Genomic DNA, 12,968 nt, shown 5'->3' on the forward strand with positions numbered 1-12,968 from the left:
AACTTTTGAAAAGAAATTCATTTTACGACGCATGGAAAATCAGAACATGTTTTGTTATTCTAAAGCAACTATGAAAGAAATTGAATATTAAAAAATAGAATGAATAAGAAAGTCGGTGTTGAGGAAATACAGTTATTCGTATGATGAATAAAACTGTAACTATAAAGAATAAATAATGTTCTTTTCCTGAAAATATTCTTGTCGTTTGCAAATACAGTTGCCAGTTCAACTTCTAAAATAAACTAATAGACACTTTCATTGAGTTATTCCCTTGCACCCTGTGACTTGAAGATACATTTAATAGACATCTTAGATTTAAAGTGTATGTCGTATCTTATAAAAGTAATGTCATCTCGTGTTATTTGGTTGAGTATCAGATCAGCATTCCTTCATGGATAAATGGCGAATGGACTTGTCATACGTGCACGGTACTGGAGACCAACGTAACTACAATCACTTGACCTTATGTTCAACGTAAGAGATGATCACTTTGGTAGTAATATATTGCTAAATGTATTGTGATGTGCGGCACTCTATTATTGTACAAAATATTTTTGTACAACGTAACAAGGGAGACAATCAAAATAATTAATCTCTTAAATTAATGAAATAAACACGCATAAAACTATAACTTTAGCCATGGAATTAATAATGTCAACATGATGAACTATTGGATCATAGTGAAAAAAAACTCCCTGTAGCTCTGATCAACGCGTCACCATAGCATAACACTTGTAACATATATCATGGAAAACAGCATCATACCTATACAACAGCCGATCTTGTAATTGTTTTATACCATTTCGGGGGTCGCAAAATTTCTTATGAGCTTACCTTGTTTTGTCTTAAAATATTTCTCTTTGCAGTCAAAGATTTGCAGAAGATAAATTACAGGAAAAACATGTAGTAAACGAAGATTGTAAATTAGGGAGATAGCACCTAAAATCAGGTGACTTCTCTTTGACCTCTTAGTAATAGAGTATAGCTTTACACAACTTCACATTATATATAAACTTTATTTATTTTACAACAATTGCGAAACAAGTTATGTCAACTTATACTAATCACTCTTGTTGGCCCGGATGTAAGCGCGCGAGGGGTCTTATTGTGGGAGGAAACCGGAGTACCCGGGGAAAACCCACGTGGTCCGGCAGGTGGCCCCTTACCTTTTCACGTCCGTTCCGGGAATCGAACCCCGGTCGGCTTGGTGAAAGGCGAGTGCGTTAACACTGCGCCACCGGACCACCCACATTGTTGGGATTTGTTACCCTGTGTGTAACAGGGTTGAAAAAATGGTCTATAGACTCATTCAATGTTCCTCTCCACGGAAATCTTTAGTAAAAGGCGAAAGATTTATGCGTGGTTTGAAGAGAAACCAGAGTGTTCAACACAGGTAACTGAAAACTACATATCTTAACATGTAGAGAATAGTTAAGGTGTTTGGTAATCTGGTTACAATGATTTTATGTATCTATATACGTTCTAAATCAGATATAACGAATGAGCCATCTTATAATTACATAATTAATATAAAGACGATAAAAAATTACACAGAAACAATGAGATTTTAAACGAATACATACTTTCATATATTTCTTTGATTTTTACCTGTCTAACAACAACGCAAGTAAAACGTTTCATGAGGGGAGATAACTGTTATAGAACATGAAGTTAACATGGTACACACGTAAATAGGTTACTTATTGCAAAAACCCTTTTCACCGCAAATTATACAGAATTTATCATCGTTATTATCAACAATTAATTTTCTTCGTGATGGCATTAATCCTTGAAGGTTAAAACGAAAACGCGATTAGTTAATTGTTTTTAAATTGGGGTGGATGAAATTAGTCCCTGCCATGTGTGTAGTTCGTCAAAGAAAGACAAATCCAGTTCCCTCCAGTGTAATTAGTTGTGGTTGGTCCTGTCTATGTCAATGAAATGATGATGTTTAACGATATAATAGTGAATCAGAGATAGCGATGTTGCGATAGAGTAAACATTATTTCGTTGGACCTAATTAAATGCCAAAAACTAGACGAGGATGTGCATTAACCCAGGGACGTATATGGTCTGTCATATGTATATGACGTATACGTCCCTGATTAACCCGAAAACTATACAAATCTCGTGATTTTAATTACTATTATAGTATACAGTCCTGACAACACTAATAACAGTTCTATATACGATGGGATATGAACAACGGTAACACTATATGCCCCAAACCATTATAATAATTATCATACATAATACAAGTTCTTGTCTGTTCTGTTACGAACTCAACAAAAAAGTATCGAGGAAGGCGGAAACCACGTAAAGCCCATTGCCATTCTGCAGTTGTCGCCCCTTCCTTGACGATTCAGTTGCGTTATTAAAAAAAATCTTGATAAATACATTTTCATCTACTTTGCTGCTTTTTTCACTTGTTGTTAGAACATAACAAATTCTAAGATTACGTGTTGGCTCATTAAAATCAATTTATTTTCGTACGCATCTTGTCACTAATTCTTTTTAATAAGTTAATAAGAACAAACGTAGCTTTGCAAACCTCAAGTTACTCACTTATTTTACTATATACTACGAGAAAAGACGTTTTAATGGCACTCTGGTTTCTCTTCAAACCACGCATAAATCTTTCGCCTTTTACTAAAGATTTCCGTGGAGAGGAACACTGAATGAGTCTATAGACTATTTTTTCAACCCTGTTACATACAGGGTAACAAATTCAAAACAGAAGTATAATGAACTTAGACTGATAGGTACTGGAGTATGGTGTACCACACCTACCACATCATTTCATTGGCTGGTGTTTATTTTGAACAATTTTCTATACGTATTCAATGCTAATTTCTCTTAAATTTCACCAATGAAAAATATCTTATTCTAATAAACAAAGTAGTGTAGAGAATAGTTTATTCTAATAAACAAAGTGGTGTAGAGAATTTGAATACAAGTACAAGTAGGACATATGCAATACCACAATTACATAATATCAGTACAAATGACATTAGTTTTCCGAGTTTAGCCGATCATTAATTATCATAATAAATTTTACAAGTGACATTTATTCATCATTAGCACCATAATTAAATAAAGTGTTAGATTTAAATGTACTGGGTCTTTCGAAATAATATCTGGATATTAATTTCTTTCTATTAACCAATATTTGTTGACACTACAATTATAAATGCCAAGATGTGCGTATGCAGAATTACTATAAGTTATGTTTCCGACCCCACGCTTATCAACTCACATCAAACACAAAGCTAAAAAGCTGTTGAATGTCAATTCAATAGGATGACTATTTTTATTTTAGCTGATGAGTAGGTGACTTGGGAAGACGGAGAGATTGAAGAAACCACAGACCAGGTGACTATCGGAACTGGATAGTGTCGATCGCTGGTGACCACGAATGCCTTTTATCTCTTTTATCTCACTATAGGACCCGTCCTGTCTACTGTAGGCCTCACAATAGGACCCGATTCTGTCTTCTGTAGACCTCCCAATTGGACCCGATTCTGTCGACTGTAGACCTCACTATAGGACCCGATTCTGTTTACTGTAGGCCTCACTATAGGACTCGTCCTGTCTACTGTACGCCTCACAATAGGACCCGATTCCGTCTACTGTAGGCCTCACTATAGGACCCGTCCTGTCTACTGTAGGCCTCACTATAAGACCCGATTCTGTTTACTATAGGCCTCACTATAGAACCCGATCCTGTCTTCTGTAGGCCTCCCTATTGGACCCGATTCTGTTGACTGTAGACCTCACTATAGGACCCGATTCTGTTTACTGTAGACCTCACTATAGGACCCGTCATGTCTACTGTAGGCCTCACTATAGGACCCGATTCCGTCTACTGTAGGTATCACTATGTGACCCGATTCTGTCCACTATAGGCCTTACTATAGGACCCGATTCTGTCTTCTGTAGGCCTCCCTATTGGACCCGATTCTGTCTACTATAGGCCTCACTATAGGACCCGATTCTGTCTACTTTAGGCCTCATTATAGGACCCGATTCTGTCTACTGTAGGCCTCACTATATGACCCGATTCCGTCTACTGTAGGTATCACTTTGTGACCCGATTCTGTCTACTGTAGGCCTCACTATAGGACCCGATTCTGTCTACTGTAGGTCTCACTATAGGACCCGATTCCGTCTAGTGTAGGTCTCACTATAGGACCCGATTCTGTCTACTGTAGGGCTCCCTATAGGACCCGATTCCGTCTACTGTAGGCCTCATTATAGAACCCGATTCCGTTTACTGTAGGCCTCCCTATAGGACCCGATTCTGTCTACGGTAGGTCTCACTATAGGACCCGATTCTGTCTACTGTAGGTCTCCTTTTAGGACCCGATTCTGTCTACTGTAGGCCTCACTATAGAACCCGATTCCGTCTACTGTAGGCCTCCCTATAGGACCCGATTCCGTCTACTGTAGGCCTCATTATAGAACCCGATTCCGTTTACTGTAGGCCTCCCTATAGGACCCAATTCTGTCTACGGTAGGTCTCACTATAGGACCCGATTCTGTCTACTGTAGGTCTCACTATATGACCCGATTCTGTCTACGGTAGGGCTCATTATAGGACCCGATTCTGTCTGTAGGCCTCCCTATAGGTCCGTCTACCGTAGGCCTCACTATAGGATCCGATTCTGTTTACTGTAGGCCTCCCTATAGGACCCGATTCTTTCTACTGTAGGCCTCCCTATAGGACCCGATTCCGTCTACTGTAGGCCTTACTATAGGACCCGATTCCATCTACTGTAGGCCTCATTATAGAACCCGATTCCGTTTACTGTAGGCCTCACTATAGAACCCGATTCCGTCTACTGTAGGTATCACTATGTGACCCGATTCTGTCTACTGTAGGCCTCACTATAGGACCCGATTCTGTCTACTTTAGGCCTCATTATAGGACCCGATTCTGTCTACTGTAGGCCTCCCTATAGGACCCGATTCTTTCTACTGTAGGTCTCACTATAGGACCCGATTCCGTCTAGTGTAGGTCTCACTATAGGACCCGATTCTGTCTACTGTAGGGCTCCCTATAGGACCCGATTCCGTCTACTGTAGGCCTCATTATAGAACCCGATTCCGTTTACTGTAGGCCTCCCTATAGGACCCGATTCTGTCTACGGTAGGTCTCACTATAGGACCCGATTCTGTCTACTGTAGGTCTCCTTTTAGGACCCGATTCTGTCTACTGTAGGCCTCACTATAGAACCCGATTCCGTCTACTGTAGACCTCCCTATAGGACCCGATTCCGTCTACTGTAGGCCTCATTATAGAACCCGATTCCGTTTACTGTAGGCCTCCCTATAGGACCCGATTCCGTCTACGGTAGGTCTCACTATAGGACCCGATTCTGTCTACTGTAGGTCTCACTATATGACCCGATTCTGTCTACGGTAGGGCTCATTATAGGACCCGATTCTGTCTACTGTAGGCCTCCCTATAGGACCCGATTCCGTCTACCGTAGGCCTCACTATAGGACCCGATTCTGTCTACTGTAGGCCTCCCTATAGGACCCGATTCTTTCTACTGTAGGCCTCCCTATAGGACCCGATTCCGTCTACTGTAGGCCTTACTATAGGACCCGATTCCGTCTACTGTAGGCCTCATTATAGAACCCGATTCCGTTTACTGTAGGCCTCCCTATAGGACCCGATTCCGTCTACTGTAGGTCTCACTATATGACCCGATTCTGTCTACTGTAGGGCTCACTATAGGACCCGATTCCGTCTACTGTAGGCCTCACTATAGGACCCGATTCCGTCTTCTGTAGGCCTCCCTATAGGACCCGATTCTTTCTACTGTAGGTCTCACTATAGGACCCGATTCCGTCTAGTGTAGGTCTCACTATAGGACCCGATTCTGTCTACTGTAGGGCTCACTATAGGACTCGATTCTGTCTACTGTAGGCCTCCATATAGGACCCGATTCTGTCTACTGTAGGTCTCACTATATGACCCGATTCCGCCAAATAACGTCGTTATCCATTATTCACGTTACACACAATAAGAACTATGACGTCATCAAAACATAATTTCAAGCAAAGGATACAAATAAAAACGGCACTAACAGGATAAACAGGTAAGTAAAATTTGTGACATGTTTTTCAATCAAATACTTTAACGGTCATTTGGGTTTTTTTCAAGATTTAGGAGTACTACATGTCTCTGTGATACCGATTTGACTTTATTACGTAATAACATGATTCGAGTCAGGATAGATCCATATGCACACACTGCTGTCTACTTTATCTTGTGTATGGCGAATTTATGGCAGTAAATGAATTAAAACTTGAAGTGCGGCATTTAACTGCATTTTATTTTATATCTGAGAGTTTAAAAAATGAAATCAAAACCATACCAAACGTGATTTTCACCATTTACAGGGTCCTTTCAAAAACACATGGTGCTTTATTAACATGTGAAGATAATTTTGTTTCTATCGCTTGAACATTCCGAGATCCCCCTAGATAACAATCAATGCATGATTTCAGAAAAAAGCAATCAAATTGAAATTTTGTTCAATTTTGAAGTTTCAATAATATGGATCAAATCTACCGACCCAGGGATCACCTTTTCGACTTGAAACATTTAATCCCAATAGCTTCACTTTCACGACTACATTTGTTTTCCAACTATCTATCCATCCTCGCTCCTTTTGATCAATCTCGTTGACCTATAGGTAAATTTTCTGGTTTGATTTCTTTTTGACTGTAACATGGGGACACAAACGTAGAATATGTTTATTATTGTAAGACTGTGGTTGGAGCACTGCCTTTTCAAAATGACAAGATTAAACTTAGGTTATATCAGAACTCTTTTAGCGATATTATTCAACGAGGAGCCAGATGAGATAAATGAGTCTGGAAAGTTTACTGTAACATCGGGAGACGACAAGATCACAGCACCAAACTCATCTCTAAAAGTAATCCACAAACTTGCCCGTCATGAAACCTATCTATCAAACTAATTCTCAAATCCAACAAACTCGCCTCTTAAACCGATTCTCAAACCCACCTCTCACGAAGCACATCTCTCAAACTGATTCTCAAACCCACCTCTCATGAAACCCGGTCGTTTATCAACTAACTATGCAACCTGCCTCTCAATCCCATGTCCCTTATCCGTCTCTCATCTCAAACCATCGGGGTACAATATACCATCTCGGGGATTGCGCGAGTGAGCTAGTCCATAAACGGGTACGGACGCATCAGTGATGTCTTACACAGAGATGAGGAATCACTTGGTATATTGGTGCAGCATGTAACCTTCAAACGCAACTACCAGTCAAGTTTTTTGGAAAAAAATAAAGAAAGCTAACTGCGATCTTTCCGATTTGCTCTTAAATGTATTGTAGCACATTGAAATGTGTTTCGAATATAGTCACCTCACCAGTTAACATCCAATTGTCTCCAGATTGTGCCCACTTTTTTCAGAGATTATCAACATGCCAAGACAGAGGAGAGAGGACAAGGTGCGATTCATGCGTTCGCAATACTACGAAGGGGATATGATGACACTTCCGGCCAAGTATAAATTATCTAACATCATTGATCCAGCCTCCCTTCCCGAACCGCTTTCCTTTAACACTTGTAAGACACTCATTTTACCAAAGACACCGGTTATAATAATTATCATGTTTTGTTGCTATATAACATAATGTACAAATAACAGCCCATAGAAAATTGAATTTTGAGTGATACTTTTGGATATTACCGATTATCAATGAGTCCATATTAATTTGGTAGAAAAGTAAAACATAACCCTGTTTATATTTGCATCAGTGTTTTATGATCCCCAGTTCGTCCCAGGCCGGACCCAGATGTGTGCGACTTCCCCGCCCGATATTGGCCGTCTCCCGATACTTCCCTCATCCCCGAGGATATGTCGGCTAGCGAGGTGAGACACGACAATTCGAACAAAGGGGATGAACCTAGATCTATGTGGCAGAGATTTGATAGGCTCCACTTGTGTCGCCGAGACATTTTATTTGTGTCAAGTTCCATATTTTCATATGTTTCACGGTACTTTTTACACTTTTTGTCTATTTTGTATAAGCAATGTCATGCTTAATGGTAGCTTGTTCCTTTCAGTTATGGGAGCATTGTTCCAGGAATGTCGCCTCTAGTAGCGGTCGGGCTAGCGGACGGACGGACAACCGGCGGAGGGAGAACAAATCAAACAGCTCAACAACGCGATCTTACAAGAACATTCCGAAATGGTAACAACTTTTTCTTGTCAGAACTTAAACACGATGATATGGTATTGTCATTGAAACCCAGGTTTACAGCAAAACCTACTTCACCTCAATCTGCTTATCACCCCTATTCCACTCAAGGTAGTTTTAAAACCCACATGAAATGTTCTATACACTCATCAAGAGCCTTATTCGCTCCTCCAAACATTAATGTCTGATCCCATTTGCATCACTGATGGATCCTAGAAGGATGGACCATGAAACAGCTGTATGGTGCTGTTTAATTCATTATCTGGCTGTACATTATCTGATTCTAATTTCGTATTGAAGGGTGCCATTATTGTGTGTGTTTTATACAACGTTTGCTCCATAACAGTATACCCATCACCAACAACCGGATACACGAGGCAGTGGTGGACATAGAGCGACTCCCGCGGAAGGAGCAAGATGACCGACTAATGGTCCTGAAGTCCAAGTTCAGCGAAAAGGACTATGAAATCCTAGAACAGATAGTGGAGGACAAACGCGCAGAATATCTAAGGGTAAATGTTAGGGTTGTCACCGGCTAACCGATCATAACGTTCACTAACCGAATATTATAATATTTTATGCATTTTAATGCAGCTAACCATTGCACGTGTATATCGGGCAACAGACATTGCCAATACCAGTTCTCTCCTTTTCAGTTTACTATCACAAATAACGGTTTTAGTTATGGAAAACTAGTACGACGTTTTGAGCTAAACGCAAAATTCATTGATGCAGAATACAAAATGAGAAATGATAATGTGTAGAGACTTGTGCCCGGAAGCAAATTACGGACATTGTTGCACAATATCTATTTCAACCATCACATTCTTCATATGCCATATATTTCTAAAAGAATAATGGCAGATGACGATTTGGTCAAAATGTATTGAGGAATACCAACAGTTGGGAAAAGTGCGACTTTGTAAAATGCTTGATAGATGTGAAACGTTCGTGTGAGATGCTTTACCAGCATGCTGAAACGAATTATGGACGCCTTTTCGTTATCGCTAAACATAGCGGGAAATACTTGTCCTTTGAGATATATACAGAGTTACTGTTCTTGGCGAGTGAACAGTTTCTTGTGCATGAAAACCCGAGTTTGTTGAGTTTTCCGTCCGTTGTTCGCTATCGATGAAAAATTAACTCTATTACTTTCGGCGAATTATAGTTGAAGTATTCATAAAAATGTACAATTAATTTCTAATTTAAAAGCAAACGGAATTTAACCGTCAAAAAAGGTTATCGTGAAGTCAGGAGATAGTCCGTGACTGTATACCGAGAGTACGCCTTGCAAGGGTTCCCCTGGTTTCGCGTTTATAACTTTTCTTTTTCTCAGCCAATCGCATATTACTTTTAAAATGACGTAGGACGATTATCCATCATCTTACTATACCAACCAATGAATTCGCTTGAATAAAGCAAATGTCATCATTTCGATCTAATTTAGAGTCGGAAATTCCAACAAAGGGAATTTCTTACCCCGGTATTTGTCACGACAAATTCAGAGCTTCGCATGCTAAAATATGAGCGCATATGAGTTTTGAATAATTTCTTGATAACAGTACACTTACTTCACAATTAACGAGAAAGAACTCCTATCATGCTTAGCATTGTAGTCAAGAATGACAACTCAATACCGCTATAAGTTCGCGGGAGTGTTAATATTTCACGATATGTCTACTTCGCTGTGTGGTGTTATTTGGATACTTTAACGGTGGAGACTTTTGACTATAAATACAAATTATATCACCAACATTGAAAGCAATTGACACAAATCCTGAGGCATGTCTTCATCTTTGCTGGTCGTAGGTATTCCGTAAGTCATATCTGGAGCGTGGCCTTGGTCCTGTCCCTCGCAGTGACAACTCCGCTTACCTTGCCCGGGAGCTGAAGCGCCGTGTGGCTTGTCAGGAATGTGGTCTTGACTGGAAGAAAACCAAATGGCCCCCAATGCGCAGAAAGCATCACCTGCCTGTCCGGCATGAAATAAACATGCCATGTGTCATGCAGAATGATGTCGTGTGATCTAGCCATTAGATTAAGTCTTTCACATTTTCGTTAAGCTTCCACGTACATATGCATCTACATATCTAAATTGCACAGACTGAAAGCTACTTCGCTATATGCAAAAACCTATTGGGATTTAAAATTATACTGCATATGTAAAATAAGACTTCCTTTTCACAAATTGGATATAGGTTAGGATGGGGATTTTAATGTTCAGACTGGCAGGGTATGATCTTTATAACTAAATCCAACATTCAGACCGGATAGATGATTAACCGATGTTTAGCCAGTATACACATAATACACTCGACGAACATTTACCTCGTGTTAAAGCTAGGTACGGGCCTTTAAAGAATGGCCTAGTGTCATAACGGATGGGAGATCTGTATGAATTTTGCTCCAATGTTTATGTTAGGCGAGGGATCTGTAAGAATTTTGGCCCAGTTTTAATGCCGGATGGGAGATCTAGGAGGATTCTGACCCAATGTCTATTTTGGTGTAGTGTTTCATAGCGGATGGGGATGTATACAAATTTTGGTGTAGTGTTTAATGGCGGGTGGGGGATATATACAAAGTTTGGTGTAGTTTTTAATGGCGGTTGGGGGATATATACAAAGTTTGGTGTAGTTTTTAATGGCGGGTGGAGGATGTATACAAAGTTTGGTTTAGTGTTTAATGGCGGGTCAGAAATCTATATGAATGTTACCCCAGGGAAAGGAAGCTATAAAGGAATTTGACTCAGTGTTAATAATGAGTAGGACATTTGTTATTACAACAACATCCAGGTCTTATTTATAATCAAATCATGATTTGATTTAAATGTGCAAATATACACAACCATGTCACGTGTATGAAATTTTATTGCATGTTAATTTTAAATTTATAAAAATTTGGAATATATATTTAACTCTTAATCATGTGATACAGAACAATTGGTTATACCCAGAATACGATTTAGTGAAAGGACTTTACCAAGGAAGGACATTCCAATCTTTGTTTATTGGGCATTTGATGTTTTCTTTAATGATTTTACCTTCTATTTGTATATTTCTATTGAACGTTATTGCAAAAAGTTAATTTTTTATTTTGAAAAAAGAAGATTTTCTGTTGTTTTATGTTTTCTTTGTTATAAGTTACAAGACAAGGAGTTCTTGATTGGTTGTATGACCTCACTACACCCAGATGTACACCAAGTATTGATGGTCTCTTCACACACACCCATTGCTTAAGTCATTACTACACAAGACAAAGGACAGTTTGACACAAACCATTGATATATTTTTATAAACATTTGTATACGACTTTCTATACACAAGTTAATATCTTGTCCAGTATACATAGAGAATACATGTCCAGAAGCTCCCACTTTTGTCTCTTCACCCGCCCCAAAATACAGCTGGTATTTTATGACAATGACTATATATTCTATTTATCCTGCAGCATTGCTTTAAAATCGGACTATTTAAACTTTAACCTTTTTGTTGTTCAATCTCTCTACCTGACTTTGATGTTACCCTGAGTTTTATCAGACAATGGGCACCAAAATAATTGCTCCATGTGGAAATATAGTTTCAAACTTCATCCCATATAAGAGCGATTTTATGAATTTTCATAAATCAACTTCTTCTTAATATGTAAAATCGCCTATTTCAATAACTATTTCAATTTCTAAACATGCTACTATATAAGTATATTCAGTAAGTAATTCTGTCAAATTAATGCACTTGCTCAAATACAACTGCTTTCCATCACAGCCAAATATAGCAAAAATTTATGTGGCAGGTGTATTCTGACAATGGCAGTGCTAGTCACAGGATAAAAAATTGTATCAAGTCTCTACATTCTAGTTCAGCATTTAAGTAGTCATAAAGTCTTTTCTCTCATTTCTACCCATGTAATACTGGTCTGTCCACAGCAATACACCCAGGTTGGCTGTTCTTGTATAACACATACACCCATGCAATACAGACATGCGCATGTAGGAAATGTGACGTGTCCCTTCCCAAAGACGTCATGACATGATACAATTTTTACACATGTGTACAAATAGTTATTTACAATGACTGTTTATTCTTTCTAGGTCAAATTTTGTTTGTAAAATCTACATACAGAGAATTTATTTTCTATGTCAACTTGTCAATTAATTGCGCCAATAAATATGATTTTTGTATAGTATGGCGTCCTTGGTAGTTGGTAAATTGTCGATGTGAAGCTAATATTTTTTCAATATTTAAGAATGGGAAATGAGAGAAAAATACTCTTATCACATGTAGGGTGAAGGATGGGATACTTTACCTTCATGGTCCAAAATGTGTTAAAACCCTCAGTAAAGTCTCGGGTTTTACAACATTTTGTGACCTCTGGTGGAATGTCCCCATCCTACTACCTGAGAAATGAAAGAGTCCTATAGTATAGTACTAGGAATCATTAATTAGCTACAGCCACACAAATCCATCAGGTTTTAAATTTTAATCATTCACGTCACTCAAGTTACTCCAACCAGTTTCTGTCTTGATTACTTGTTCCACAAATTCTATGTATGAACGAAGGTGGCAGATTTGGATTCTGTAAATCAAAAGAAAATTCACTCAGCATATTGTGAACATGACTGGTAGGAACATGATGATGAGAAAATCCCTGATAATGATCCGAAATGTTTAGCTTCCAAATTAGACAAGATGATCTGTGTGACATGGGTGAAAGATTTAC

The 12,968-nt window shown here is 38.9% G+C and overlaps 2 protein-coding genes and 2 non-coding genes across 5 annotated transcripts in view; 2 read left to right on the top strand and 2 right to left on the bottom strand.

Annotated features, from left to right (window-relative positions):
* Positions 1–1,266: 1,266 nt before the first annotated feature.
* On the bottom strand, positions 1,267–1,384 carry LOC132549177 (U5 spliceosomal RNA). The gene has a single exon (XR_009554168.1). It is a non-coding gene; the product is annotated as a U5 spliceosomal RNA (small nuclear RNA).
* A 1,219-nt stretch (positions 1,385–2,603) lies between these two features.
* LOC132549178 (U5 spliceosomal RNA) lies at positions 2,604–2,721 on the top strand. Its single transcript, XR_009554169.1, has one exon. It is a non-coding gene; the product is annotated as a U5 spliceosomal RNA (small nuclear RNA).
* A 4,751-nt stretch (positions 2,722–7,472) lies between these two features.
* Positions 7,473–10,277, top strand: LOC132549057 (uncharacterized). The gene is made up of 5 exons (XM_060212958.1): positions 7,473–7,617; positions 7,827–7,924; positions 8,119–8,246; positions 8,599–8,764; positions 10,062–10,277. Exons 1-5 carry the CDS (start codon positions 7,473–7,475, stop codon positions 10,275–10,277), a joined length of 753 nt encoding a protein of 250 aa, XP_060068941.1.
* A 1,260-nt stretch (positions 10,278–11,537) lies between these two features.
* The window catches only part of LOC132549071 (thyroid adenoma-associated protein homolog), a 35,153-nt gene continuing 33,722 nt past the window's right edge, over positions 11,538–12,968 (bottom strand). For both annotated transcript variants that reach the window (XM_060212972.1, XM_060212971.1), the window contains one exon: positions 11,538–12,824. In XM_060212972.1, the coding sequence (XP_060068955.1) occupies positions 12,750–12,824 (75 nt within the window). In that variant the 3' untranslated portion in view covers positions 11,538–12,749. The remainder of the gene's footprint in view (positions 12,825–12,968) is intronic.

The sequence above is a fragment of the Ylistrum balloti genome, unplaced genomic scaffold, assembly GCF_031769215.1.
Source record: "Ylistrum balloti isolate Yb309-2 unplaced genomic scaffold, AGI_CSIRO_Ybal_v1 Utg370042, whole genome shotgun sequence".
In the NCBI taxonomy this organism is placed as follows: domain Eukaryota; kingdom Metazoa; phylum Mollusca; class Bivalvia; order Pectinida; family Pectinidae; genus Ylistrum; species Ylistrum balloti.

Bases quoted from the DNA above. Each gene is read 5' to 3' on its own strand.
- LOC132549057 (XM_060212958.1), top strand. From the start codon at position 7,473: ATGCCAAGACAGAGGAGAGAGGACAAGGTGCGATTCATGCGTTCGCAA. The intron at 7,925-8,118 runs GTGAGACACGAC...TGTTCCTTTCAG, and splicing joins AGGATATGTCGGCTAGCGAG to TTATGGGAGCATTGTTCCAG. The intron at 8,765-10,061 runs GTAAATGTTAGG...TGCTGGTCGTAG, and splicing joins AACGCGCAGAATATCTAAGG to GTATTCCGTAAGTCATATCT.